Here is a 14,510-nt window from a genome sequence, read left to right as displayed (position 1 = left end):
GACCCTCTGTCCACCATCAGTCAGGCTGCATCTTAAGGTAGTACTGAGGGTCGCTGAACAATCTTCTTTATTGTTTCTTTCTTATATTTGCCCTTTTCCTTTCCCACTTGGCAAGATTTGGCTTTATGTTCTAGAATCTTTTTGCGGTCTCTGTGCAGCTTTAGTCTAGTGAAGCCAATTCACTCAGGTGAAAGCCCACAGAAGTAGTTTACAGCTTTGTCCTACCACACTCGTTCAATGTAGATGACATATTTCTTCTTGTATAACTAGACTACTTTGCCAATTTGCTGCCCTTTGTCATGTCCTCACACAACCTGAACATCATCTTTTTGGATGGACATGGATCGAACATTGTACTTTTGTCTTAGTTCTTTGGAAAGAGAAGATAGAATTTTCCTGTGACTGTGAGACAGTACATTGAAATGCTTTTACAGTTCTTTGTCCAGTTAGAAGTCACAAAGGGATTGAACTTCATTTTGACTGCTGGTGCTCCTACAGTGGCTGTAAAAGGGAAGAGTTACTCTGAGTTTTTTTGGTGACAGAGACAGAGAAAGGGACAGATAGGGACAGACAGACAGGAAGAGGAGGGAGACGAGAAGCATCAACTCTTTCTTGCGGTTCCTTAATCTCCTTAGTTGTTCATTGATTGCTTTCTCATATGTGCCTTGACCAGGGGGCTATAGCAGACCCAGTGACCCCTTGCTCAAGCTGGAGACCTTGGGGTCAAGCCAGCGACCATGGGGTCATGTCTATGATCCCATGCTTGAGCCAGCAATGCCGCGCTCAAGCCAGAGACCTAAGGGTTTTGAACCTGGGTCCTTTGTATCCCAGTCTGATGCTCTATCCATTGTGCCACCGCCTAGTCAGGCTACTCTGCTGTTTTTAATATGTTGCTTCTCTCGTGATATATAAGATGGTTACTTACTGTCACGTCTGCCAGTAGGAAGAAGGAAAAGGGAATATTATTTTCCTTTCCTTGAAGGGGATTCATACGTAGGGATAGCGATGTGTCTTACTTGAGAACAGATTTGAGGAGGGGTGGAGCTGAGCTTGCTGTTTGTCACATTTGGCTTTGCTTCAGATTTCCATTTGTCTGGTCTGGACCAACATTAACATACTTTTATTGTCAAAGACATGTTAACTCTTGGCCTGGAACAGTGCTTTGGGTATTGTGCTTATGCCTCTTTTACTACACACTGGTGGTCCTGATATAATAAGATGAAGTAATGTGTTAAAAGTTAAAATTGATTTGAGAATTCTTCATTTTGTTTTACTGTCATTAGGTGGAAATGATTTGTCTAACATTTTAGATTCCTAGTCAGGCATTGGGCCTTGGATGGGAAGATCTTTCAGTTATACATAAAGCTAAATGATTGGTAACTTGTTCCTTCTAATTCTAAAAAGTCTATCATTCTACATGTTTAGCTGTGATCAGAACAACTTATTCTTAAAGACATTATATACTTTATATAGTTCTTTTTAGACAGTATTTCAATGCACATTACATTTTATAGTTTTTGTCCATTTGTAAGTACAGTATTTTGAAAGAAGTATCAAATACTGTATATTTCTTTTACAGAATTTATTAAAGGGTTGGAAACTAGTCAGTTTTCTATCATTTTGTCAAAATATGTTAACCGTGGTACTTTTATTTAAGAGACTTAACAGTTTTGATAAATTTGTATGCTTGTATATAGTATTTATACTGGGACTGTTGATTTAAACTTACTACTAATCAGCGATTTTCAACAAGTGTACTGCAAGAATTTTTAAAACATGCAGTATCTAACTATTCAGTCAGGAGCACTGACCTCTTTTCTCTTAGATTGTCAAATGAAACAATGACAACAGCCAGCACATCAATAACTCTGGTGTGAATGAATCAAAATTATACTTTTTTTGTCAGATTGGAGAAAAATATATTTGTTGATGTGCACAGAATTTTAGTAATTAGTTTATATGTGTGCTATGAAATGAAAAAGGTTGAAAATCGCTGACTCAATGGTTATAAGACATAGGTGTTTTTGGCACTGAGGCAATAAATGCATCTTCATTGCTACTGTACTTCACAAATAGGGTTTGCATTATTAAAGTGAGAGCATTTGTCTGTTGTTGTAAAAATAAAAGGTTGTTGATTAAGTAGTTAATACTTTTGTATTCTGGAATGAATCTTGGTTACTATAATTGCACACATTAAAAATAACTTAGGTGGTTAACGTTTTTCCCATTGTACAGGGAACTCTTGTTTGATGAAGTATTTTTGATATTTTATTATATAAGACTATATAAAAATCAGTTTCCTAATAGAGTATTTTGAGTATTAATGTTTGAACTGTTGGCATGAAATGTTTTGGATAAAACAACTAGATCCAGCAGAATGTAGGGCTTTCCTCTAATTGGACCTTTCTACCCCTACCCCCCACTCCATTTTAAAATAAATTTTAGCTGCGTCTGAAACAGTTAGAGTTGCCATAATTGTAAATAATACTTTTTTTTTCTGAAGTTGGAAATGGGGAGGCAGTCAGACAGACTCCCACATGTGCCCGACCGGGATCCACCCGGCATGCCCACCAGGGGGCGTTGCTCTGTTGCAACCAGAGCCATTCTAGCGCCTGAGGCAGAGGCCATAGAGCCATCCTCAGCGCCCGGGCCAACTTTGCTCCAATGGAGCCTCAGCTGCGGGAGGGGAAGAGAGAGACAGAGAGGAAGGAGAGGGGGAGGGGTGGAGAAGCAAATGGGCGCTTCTCCTGTGTGCTCTGGCCGGGAATCGAACCTGGGACTCCTGCATGACAGGCCGACGCTCTACCACTGAGCCAACTGGCCAGGGCCATACTTTTTATTATTACTAAATACCACTATTTTCTTGTTTTTTAGAAGACTTTGGTAATGATTATTTGGAATGCAGAATAAGCTTATATTCTGTTTTATTTGAGGGAGAGCTGCAGACATACAGAAATGCCTGTTAACTTTGGCTTAAGTATATATAAATTTTTCTGTGGTTAAAAAATGATGATAGGTTTTCTTTAGTTATCATATTATATCTTAGCCGGTAAATTCTCTTATTAAACATTTTTTATTGTTGCTAGCACTAATCAGAAGGACCTTTTTGTTTGGTTGCCTTTATTATAAATGATGCTCCTATTAGGATGTTTTAAAATTGTAGCAGTTTAGAAACTATCAAAAGTTTAGGTGCAAAATGGTAGTTAAAGATATGTCTGAAAGGGTCTCTAAATGTAGAATGTACATAGATAAGTAGATTTTGTTTTTAAATAAGAGATGATGCAGTTTTTGCTTAGATTGAACTATACTATAGTTTTGAAGGCTGAAAGAGAAGAGAAAATTTAGGAATGACAAGTGGCAAATTGTTAAATTGGTATTAACCATGGGTTTCTTTGTCTCTTGCTTTGTCTAACCGATTGATCTTGAGGCTGATTGATATTTGTATTTCTAATGCTGATATATTAAAGTTGTAATTTTTGACTCCTTCATAAGTTAGAAATGTTAGTATCAATTTAACGTAACTGGCATCCTCTAGTTAACAAGGAGTTTGCTGAAAATGTTTTGGATCAGAATTTGCGAAAGCGAGCTTTTCTTTATTATCTGTTTTAGAATAGATTACTTCTGCTTAAAAGAGAGATTTCTGTATAGGTTGTGTGGGTGTTGGTATAGGGTACAAGGTTTGGTACTGAAGATTGGGAGAATACTTTGAGTTTAAAATTATTCTTTTTATAGAAAGGGTGTTCAGTTTCCTAAACTTGCCCACTATAATTTGTAGTTGAAGTTGTTCATGGTTCAATAAAAGTTGATGGAATAGTACAGCTAAACTCAATAAATAAAACAGAAAAGTAGTCTTTTTAAGTGAGAAATATTTCTTCCCTGCTTTAATTAAAGGTGATAAAGTGGTAGGTGAATATTTGTGTACATTTTGAAGAGGAACTAGGTGCTTTCACCTCAAAACTTACAGCCTTCTTTCCTTTGGTATAGGTGAATCATTAATTAGCCCTGCTCCTACATTGATCAGCCATATTTAGGATTCTTTTTTTAAATTTCCAAATGAAAATGGCAAAGTAAAGGAATGAGAGGAAGAGAGATTTTCTGGAAGTAACTTGGTAAAGGTTTGAAGAAAGAATGGAAGTATCTGATTGGTGGTGAGTGCAGTGAATAGAGCATTGACCTGGGACACAGGTCCCAGGTTCAAAACCATGAGGTTGCCAGCTTGAGCTTGGGATCATAGACATGATCCCATGGTTTCTGGCTTGAGCCCAAGGTCACTGGCTTGAATCCAAGGTTGATGGCTTGAGCAAGGGGTCACTGGCTTGGTTTGAGGCCCCCCTCCCCCAGTCTGGGCATATATGAGAAGCAATCAGTGAACAACTAAAGTGATGCAGCTTTGAGTTGATTCTTCTCATCTCTTTACCTTCCTCTCTCTCTCTCTTTATCTCTCTCTCTCTCTCTCTCTCTCTTTCCCTCTCTTGCTTAAAAAAAAAGGGAATGGAAGGATTAAGAGGTTATTTGTAAACTCATGAAAAATAGAATGAGGAGAAATGGAGAAATTTACTGGGGGTATAATAGATGGAAGTGGGGCATTAGGAAATGTAGAAAGTGTCCATTACTCCTGAAGGAGAAAAGGGGTTCTTTGTCACAAAGTTCTCCCATGGTAGCCATGAGATGGAAGTGGCTAGCTAAGGAGAGTTGGATTGCTTCACTAAGCCAAGCAGTAGTGCTGTGGTAGTCTCAGAGTAGGTGGGGAGAAGTGAAAGAGTTCAGTGAGTTCTTACTGTGTCCAGGGCCTTTTCAAAGCAGGAGGTAGTATGGCTTGGTAAGAGGTGCACTAAGCCAGATAAACCTGTTTTGAAGTCTCAGCTATGTAACTTAAGGTAAAACCCACTTTCTTCATATGTTTAATGGGGATATACTCTTACTGAGTGTTTTTGAAATATTAAGTGATGTAAGATACATAATTTGCTCAGCACAGTGCATTCCAGATTGTAATAATCTTTCAACTTTATAATACAGACTCAACCTGTTGATAAATGTGGAAATATATTTTCCTCATTAATTGCATAGGACTCTTCTTATAAAAAAGGAACTAGTAAGCATTTTAAGTGCCTAGTGTAGTTGATTAAAAAAGAGTAGTAATGCCTAACTTGTTCATATATCATGCTTCTGTCACCTTTGTCCTCTGAAAACAAGCATAACAGTGCCCTCAATTTAGGAAATAATTGTTACAAATTCTTGTATTAAAAGCCCATGTGTTTTACTCTATTTCAATTTACAAATCTATAAAGCTTAGTTTCTAATTGCATGTACACAGTTGATTAGAAGCATTAAATTAGAAAATGACAACAAGAGTAAGCTGTTTTTTCTGGAAAACAGGAGAAAGTGATAATTGGTCTTTTCAGGTTCTTTTTATGTAGAACATTGCCATTTAAATGACTAGGGGTTACTTAACCCAAGACAATTCCTATTACTTTTACACAGCTGAACCAAACATTTTCCACTGGGAAAGGATGGTAGGGGTGTGTGTGGGAGAGTGGGAATTGAGTGGAGCAAGAAGCTGTATTGTGGCCCCCTAAATATATCCCTGCTGCTGTACCTTTTGGCTTGAGATAAGGAAGAATAAAACTTGGAAAGGGGAAAATAATACAGGATTAGAAGTAATCTAAAGGAGACTCAGCAGAAATTGGTCTGAGGTGGGCCCCAGCCTTTCTTTCTCCTGCTCTATTCTGTTTTTTAGCAGTCTCTGTTCTGGTTAACTTGAAACTTCAGGAGTACCATCCCACCTTTAGCTGAATTAGCCCCTATTATGCCATTTTTTACCAAAATGTTTTGGCTGTTAGCAGCTATGCCATTTTATACCGTTGTCAGCTGCCACCATCACTTAAAGATAGTGGATCATCACAAGGAGCTCCGGGTGGCCTACTCTTTATTACTCCACTTAGTTCTTTCCCCCCAGTTGACCAGTGGCTCCTGGGAATGCAAATTAATTGTTTATTTCTTTTTATCTTCCAGAGCACTCTTTCATGTCAGTGACATGATTTAAAAGAAGCATTCTTTATTTATTTATTTATTCTGTGTAAATATCCCTAACCCCTGAATTTCCACTAATTGTAAAGACATTTGGGTCAAAAAAAAAAAGTAGCTTTTTGAAGGTTTCTCAGGAAAAGACGTTTAACTATTCATTTCTAAATGTGGATTGATTATATGAGTTTTCTTTCTTTACACTTGTCTGGTGTAAATACTGAAATTAGAGAAGGGAAGTATCTTGTGTTATATTTTGAGCATGGCATCTTTTGTTGTGTTCGGAGTGTTGAACCTGCTGTCAAGCACATGAGTGCTGACTGAGACCATGTAGAAATTAGAACGGGAAAATTAAGGACAGTAATAAATGTAATCTCCTTACTTTGTCATTTCTCTTAGAGTAGCTTTGTATTTTTCCCTTTTACTATATAGGGTTGGTGAAATTAACCTTTTTGTTTGAGAGCCTTGTTTCATTTCCTGTTTGGCTTATTCTGCCCAGGCACTCGCTGAGATGTGTGGTGCAAGGATGGATCATGCTATTTGTCCACATTTCTCTTCCTGGATTTTTGTCACTTGATGTATCTTGGAGATCTCACCAGCACATATAGCTGCCTCTTCCTTTGTAATAATGGCTCTGTGGTTTCCATTGTGTGGCTGAATTAAATGTTTTGTCAGGGGATGCTTAGGCTGTTCCCAATCTTTTCCTATTAAGTGGGTGTGCCAGACTTCCTTGTTTGTGTATCTTCAGTTAATTTTTATGAATAAGCCCAGTGGATTGTATATATTCCTCCTGGCTGTGAGGTTGCTGGGTTAATGGTACATGTACTTTTTGTTTTGATAGATATTTTCTAGGCTCATTTTAAATCCTTTACAGAGCATTGTTCATTGATATTGAAATCTGTGTTGATGTCTTAGTATATTCTGGTACTTCAGGAAAATTGTCTTAAAAAGTTTCTAGACTAAACTAGTAACTTGAAATGTATGGCTTAATTTTGGGGTCATAGGAATGAGAAACTGTAAGTAAAAAAGGAAGAGAGAACCTTTCTGTGTATTTGGCCTGTTTTCAGGAAAATTTTTGAAGAGATCAAGTTTGTCTTCCATCTACAGCATTTCCACTTCCCCTTCCGTTGACTCCCTCTGTCCAGTACTGAGGTGTGCTGTCTTCTGTTCCAAGGCCGTCACTTCGGCACTTTATGCAAACCAGCCTTTCCCCTCCCAAATATTCCTAATCTCCAAAATATTTCGACTTCCTCAATTCTTATTGTTTCAGCCTGATGTTAGTGATAAGGTGAGTACAAATACATACATATTTTTATGTTAATATGTACAGTATATATTAACACAATACAGGAGTATAGTTTTAAACAGTATGCATATACAGTTGACCTTTGTACAGCATGGGTTTGAACTGCACAGGTTCACTTATATGCAGATTTTTCTCAATAAATAGCCCTCTGTATTTTGAGGTTTTATATCCATGAATTCAGTCAGTCACAGACTGAAAACAGTATTTTCAATTCTTGGTTGGGTATCTGGATGCAGAGGGCTAACTGGGTGGATTTTTTTACACCATAAGGACTTGAGCATTCTTGAATTTTAGTATCCAAGAAGGGTCCTGGGACCAGTCCCACAAGAATACCAAGGGACTGTAGTTAAGTTTTTGGGGAGTTAAAAGTTATATGTGGGTTATTTATATATTTATTTTTTATTTTTTTATTATTATTATTTTTTACAGAGACAGAGAGTCAGAGAGAGGGATAGATAGGGACAGACAGACAGGAACAGAGAGAGATGAGAATCATCAATCATCAGTTTTTTGTTGCTACACCTTAGTTCATTGATTACTTTCTCATATGTGCCTTGACTGTGGACCTTCAGCCGACTGAGTAACCCCTTGCTCAAGCCAGCGACCTTGGGTCCAAACTGGTGAGCTTTTGCTCAAACCACATAAACCCGCACTCAAGCTGGCGACCTCGGGGTCTCGAACCTGGGCCTTCCGCATCCCAGTCTGATGCTCTATCCACTGCGCCACCACCTGGTCAGGCATGTGTGGATTTTTGAGTAAATGGGGTCAGCACCTCTGACCCTTGCATTGTTTAGAGGTTAATTGTATTAGGCCATGCTAAAACTTAAAAAATTGATGAGTTATGTGATCAGGAACACTGGAGCTGAGTACTACTGTGCTTTAGGAAATGTGGACCTTGCGTTGGGCTAACAAGTCAGCTTCAACTTTGGCCACTTTTCTTTTTAAAACTAAGTTCTCTCCTAGGTCAGTTTCTCTAAATTGATATTTTAATAACTTCTCCTTCTATATCTCCTCTATTCTTTAAAAGCTCCTTTTTAAAAAACAATATAACTACATGTATGGTAACAGCAGCTATAACAACAACAATTATAATAAAGGATGGCTTTCTGTATATATGTCAGTCCTTTTTAAGTTAGGGGCTTTCTGAATTCTGTAAGAAGACAATAAATAGATGAAAAGAATACAATTTAGTAAGGATTTCCAAAGAAATGTGCAGTTAAACAAATTTTAGCCCTAAACACATTTAAGGTTCACTTGTAGAATAGTTAATTTTTTAAGAAGTATGATAAGTAGAATATTTGAAGAGAACAGTTATTTGGTAATATATTTAAAGTCTTTTTCTTAATATTTTAAGTTCACTACTTAGAGATTTTAAAAAGTGAAAATACATTTTTGGTCCTTTGTACTGTTCATTCTAGACTGATACAGTACCTGGTACCAGGGAAGACAAGATTAGCAAATATGAATTAAATTTTTATTTTGTTTACGTTGCTTTTTATATGGTTTGTTGGACTGTTTATTTAAGTAAAGATTTTTCTCTAGATAAAAATCTTAGTGGAAGCCTGACCAGGCGGTGGCGCAGTGGATAGAGCATCGGAAGACCCCGAGGTCGCCAGCTTGAGTGTAGGCTCATCTGGTTTGAGCAAAGCTCACCAGCTTGGACCCAAGGTCGCTGGCTCGAGCAAGGAGTTACTTGGTCTGCTGAAGGCCTGCGGCCAAGGCACATATGAGAAAGCAATCAATGAACAACTAAGGTGTCACAACGAAAAACTGATGATTGATGCTTCTCATCTCTCTCTGTTCCTGTCTGTCTGTCCCTATCTATCCCTCTTAGTGGAAGAAGTATATTTAGGTTTCAGGAATATATTTGAATTTAACTGATCATTTATTTTACTTCTGAAAGCTATGATCAAGGCAGTAACCATTACCTACTGGATTGATTTGGGAAAGAGCTGATTAAACTGGAACATAGTTAATACATCTACTAATTGTGGGCCCTTCTCCTTGGGTGGAGTATATATGTTTATTTCATACAGTCTGATAATAGAAGTTGATTTTAAAAAACAAGCTTTGTGCCAATGCTTTGACCTTCTTTGAGATATAATTTCTTTGGACTTCATGATTATTGTTGTTAGTTCCTAGAGTAACATGATGGAATATGAATTTATAGCAGGCAGAGTTAGAAAAGCAAATTTAACGTTGTCTGATGTTTTTTATAATAATAGAGAAAATAAGATAATGTAATACTGTCTAGTTTTTATTATAGCCTTGTCCAACTATTTAAGAATATATTAGTAATGAAAATACTGCTTTTATTTATTTTAACAAATAAAAACCATTTATAAAAAATAAAATTTTATTATAGAAAGTTCTCAAAGTAGAGTTAAATATAGTTATGGGAAAAAACTGGTGATTTGACCACCCAGTGGTGATGTTAATATTGTTAATATTTTAGACACAACTATGTACATTGATACACACATACACATACACAGTTTCCCTTTATATTGGGATATTTCCCCAGATTTTCAAATATTTTTCAAGAATATTTTATGATATGGATTTTTGTCTCAACAGACGTTTTATTAAGTGCTATAACAACTGACAGAAATGTGCACATATCACAGATGTACATCTTGAAATTTTACAAAGTGAGCACACCTGTACAACCATCATTCAACTCGGGAAAACATGTCCAGCTTCCAGGCATCCCCCTCTCCTCCTATTAGCAGCCCCTCCCAAGGGTAGCCATTATTCTGATTTTATTTTTAAGAAAAAAAGTATATTGAGATATAATTTACATGCACTTAATTTAAAATTCACCGGTTTTAAGTGTACAATTCAGTGATTCTAAGTAGATTTACTGAGTGGTGTAGCCATCACAATAATCTAGTTTTAAAGCATATGTATGAATATATTTAATCAGTTTTCTTTTGTTGAATATGTAGTGCTTTCACAGTTTTCTTTCTTTTTTTTTTTTTTTTGGAGTTGTTACCATTTTTTATTTCTTTTCTTTTTTTATTCAATGAGAGGAGGGGAGGCAGAGACTGACTCCCGCATGCACCCCTACTGGGATCCACCCAGACAGAAAGCCTTGTAGGGGGTGATGCTCTGCCCATCTAGGGAGTTGCTCCATTGCTCAGCAGCTGAGCTCTTCTTAGTGCATGAGGTAGAGGCTATGGAGCCATCCTCAACGCCCGGGGCCAACTCGCTCCAATCGAGCTGTGGCTACAGGAGGAGAGAGAGAGAGAGAGAGAGAAGCAAGAGTGGGGAGAGGTGGAGAAGCAGATGGGCACTTCTTCTTTGTGCCCTGACTGGGAATTGAACCCAGGACATTCACTGAGCCATGCTGGGCCATGCTCCACAACTGAGCCAACCGGCTAGGGCCTCACAGTTTTTCACTATTGTAAACACTATAGTGATTTGTTGGGGGAGTATATCTTTCTTTTTTTTTTTTTTTTTTTTTTTTTTTTCATTTTTCTGAAGCTGGAAACAGGGAGAGACAGTCAGACAGACTCCCGCATGCGCCCGACCAGGATCCACCCGGCACGCCCACCAGGGGCGACACTCTGCCCACCAGGGGGCAATGCTCTGCCCATCCTGGGTGTCGCCATGTTGCGACCAGAGCCACTCTAGCGCCTGAGGCAGAGGCCACAGAGCCATCCCCAGTGCCCGGGCCATCTTTGCTCCAATGGAGCCTTGGCTGCGGGAGAGGAAGAGAGAGACAGAGAGGAAAGCGCGGCGGAGGGGTGGAGAAGCAAATGGGCGCTTCTCCTGTGTGCCCTGGCCGGGAATCGAACCCGGGTCCTCCGCACACTAGGCCGATGCTCTACCGCTGAGCCAACCGGCCAGGGCGGGGGAGTATATCTTTCTATCCATTTCAGATTTTATTAGGATAAAAATTATGTACATTTTTATGACTTTTGATACAAAGACCAAATTGCTTTTGAAAACTTAATTTATATTCCTAGTGTCAGTAGATGAGTGTCTTTTTATTTTTTTTAAACCACCTCAACATTGAACTTAATTTTTTAAGAGTCATTACCAGTTTGGTGGATGAAATATGGTACCTTTGTTTTGATGTTCATTTGTTTGATTACTACTGTAATTGACTATTATTTTATATATTAGTGACTGTTTCTAAATTTTCTTTATGATTTGCCTGATAATTTTCTGTCAGTTTGTTTTTTAATGAATGCATTTTTAAAAATTTTAAGACATTTTAATGTATTAAAGGATATGAATAATTTGTTGCAAATACTTTTTTCCCTCTTTGCTTAATACCAGGTTCGTTTTTCATAAAATAGATTAGAGTATGCCTTAAAGAGAAAAATGAAAATTTATGTTTTACTGTTAGCTTTATGGAAACTTGGTAACTTTAAAAATTGGAGTCAATACTGAATTATATGAGTCAAGTTTTTTTCTTAATGTATGTACCTTTCATAGTTTGAATTTAAAAATTATCAAGTAGACATATGAAACTAATTAATTATGCTTTGTTGCCAAACTTGGTCTTTCTAGGCAGTTATACTTAAGCATGAACATTGACGACAAACTGGAAGGATTATTTCTTAAATGTGGCGGCATAGACGAAATGCAGTCTTCCAGGGCAATGGTTGTAATGGGTGGAGTGTCTGGCCAGTCCACCGTGTCTGGGGACCTGCAGGAGTCGGTACTTCAGGATCGGAGTATGCCTCACCAGGAGATTCTCGCCGCAGATGAGGTGTTACAAGAAAGTGAAATGAGACAACAGGATATGATATCACATGATGAACTAATGGTCCATGAAGAGACAGTGAAAAATGATGAAGAGCAGATGGAAACACATGAAAGACTCCCCCAAGGACTACAGTATGCACTTAATGTCCCTGTAAGTAACTCCTTTATAAAATTTTAAACATATTAGAAACATAATTTTATATTAATACTGCAAGTCACTGAAATTTCAGAAAATGTTTAATGGTTAAATAATTCAAATGGGTATTCTTAAATAGATACACAAAATAGTGACAAATCATCTAAAAATTAAGTTTTTGTATTACATACATTTTAGAAACTTACCTATTCCAGAATGACATTTATTCCTTTATCAGAATTTACTGTGTGTTAAATTTTAAGTGCTTAATTTTTAAAGATATTTTGTTTTAACTTCTGGGTTTTTCCCTGAGGGTAGAAAGATTGAATTTTGAACATAATTAGAAAAACAACATGTAGTTGCTGTAACTCAGCAATTCCTGCCTTATTTATTTTTTAAATTATCTTTTGAAAGTATAGTAGACCTTTAGTCTTCTCTATTTACCCAAGATACCATGGATCATCACCTAAGCCATTCTTTTTTTTTTTTTAAGATATTCTTTTGTAGGTACCCATAATGCCTTTGCCTTTTTGTATTTTTATTTTTACCTGATAACCAGCAAAACCACAATCGTATGTAATCCTTTTCTCTTTTTTTGTGATACTAAACCTGGAATCCTTTTAGTACATTAGCATACTGTACTTCTTCTTTTGCTTCATGGTCTTCATATATCCTGCTTGTAATGTTCCCCTCAGCTATTCCCCTCCCTGTTTTTCAACCTAGTTAGTGCTTCATCACCATCACCCTGCCACTTCTCTTCAGTCTAGGTTGAGTTCCTGTTATAGGGACTTGTGATTACATGTTCTGTGTTCTGTCTCTCTGAAAGACTGTAATCTCTTCAAGAGAATTCAATTTGTCTTATTTTTTCTTATATCCCGGTTGTTGGCACATGGTATGAATAAATGGATGACTGCTTATAGTTGTGTTGTAATACATATGCTTCCAACTTTTACCTAGCATATTGTAATAGCCTTTTCTAGTTTTTTAGCAGGTCAGTGTGATGGATTACCACGTTAGTTGATTTTTTTTTTCTTTCTTTCTTTTTTTTTTTTTCTGAAGCTGGAAACGGGGAGAGACAGTCAGACTCCCGCATGCGCCCGACCGGGATCCACCCGGCATGCCCACCAGGGGCGATGCTCTGCCCACCAGGGGGCGATGCTCTGCCGCGACCAGAGCCACTCTAGCACCTGGGGCAGAGGCCAAGGAGCCATCCCCAGCGCCCCGGCCATCTTTGCTCCAATGGAGCCTTGGCTGCGGGAGGGGAAGAGAGAGACAGAGAGGAAGGAGGGGGGGTGGTGGAGAAGCAAATGGGCGCTTCTCCTATGTGCCCTGGCCGGAAATCGAACCCGGGTCCCCCGCACGCCAGGCTGACGCTCTACCGCTGAGCCAACCGGCCAGGGCCACATTAGTTGATTTTTGAATGTTGAACCAACCTTGCATTCCTGGGATAAATTTCACTTGATTGTGGTGTATAATTCTTTTTATGTATTATTGGATTCAGTTTGCTGGTATTTCGTTGAGGATTTTTGCATCTACATTCATGAGATATATTGGTCTAGTTTCTTTTTTTTCCTGTAATACCTTTGTCTTGTCTGATTTTGGTATTAGAGTAATTTTGGAATACTCTAATATTAAATGAGTTCAGAGTATTCCCTCTGCTTCTGTCTTCTGGAAGAGATTATAGAGAATTGATATAATGTCTTCCTTAAATGTTTGGTAGATTTTACTAGTGAATCGATTTGGCCATATATTTTCTTTCTTGGAAGGTTATTAAATTACTGATTCAATTTCTTTTATAGATACAGGCCTACTCAGATTGTTTTTTCTTGTGTGAGTTTTGGCAGATTGTGTTTTCCAAGGAATTGATCAGTTTCATCTAGAGTTGTCCTAGTATTCTCTTAGTCTTTCTGTAGTGGTGTTTCCACTTTCATTTTTTATATTAATTGTTTATATGTTCTCTCAGCATGGCTAGGATCTTGCTGCTCTTTTATAAATAAAATTTTAAGTGTAAAATAGTGTTAACTATATTCATATTGTTGTACAACAGTTCTCTAGAACTGTTTCATTTTGTAAAACTGAATCTGTACACTCACTGAACAAAAATTTCCCGTTTTTCTTCCCCCTAGTAGAGGTTAACTGATTTCATTGATATTTAGAAAGAACCAGCTTTTGATTTTACTATTGATTTCCAGTTTTCAATTTCATTGATTCTTGCTTTAATTTTTATGATTTATTTACTATTGTTTTGGATTTAATTTTATCATTTTTTCTCCTAGTTTTTTAAGGTGAAAATTTAGGTAATTGATTTTATTTTATTGTTATTAGTAT

General features: G+C 37.4%; 1 protein-coding gene and 1 pseudogene across 3 annotated transcripts in view; one reads left to right on the top strand and one right to left on the bottom strand.

The window, feature by feature from the left end:
- Positions 1–14,510, top strand: part of ZNF148 (zinc finger protein 148) — a 124,657-nt gene that overhangs the window by 48,844 nt on the left and 61,303 nt on the right. For all 3 annotated transcript variants that reach the window (XM_066240757.1, XM_066240756.1, XM_066240758.1), the window contains exon 4: positions 11,849–12,197. In XM_066240757.1, coding sequence (XP_066096854.1) covers positions 11,865–12,197 — 333 coding nt within the window. In that variant the 5' untranslated portion in view covers positions 11,849–11,864. The remainder of the gene's footprint in view (positions 1–11,848; positions 12,198–14,510) is intronic.
- Positions 33–475, bottom strand: LOC136311689 (large ribosomal subunit protein uL24 pseudogene; annotated as a pseudogene).

Source organism: Saccopteryx bilineata, chromosome 8 (assembly GCF_036850765.1).
Source record: "Saccopteryx bilineata isolate mSacBil1 chromosome 8, mSacBil1_pri_phased_curated, whole genome shotgun sequence".
NCBI lineage: Eukaryota > Metazoa > Chordata > Mammalia > Chiroptera > Emballonuridae > Saccopteryx > Saccopteryx bilineata.
The sequence above is the reverse complement of the archived record's forward strand: the minus strand, read 5'-3'. Positions and strand labels throughout refer to the sequence as shown.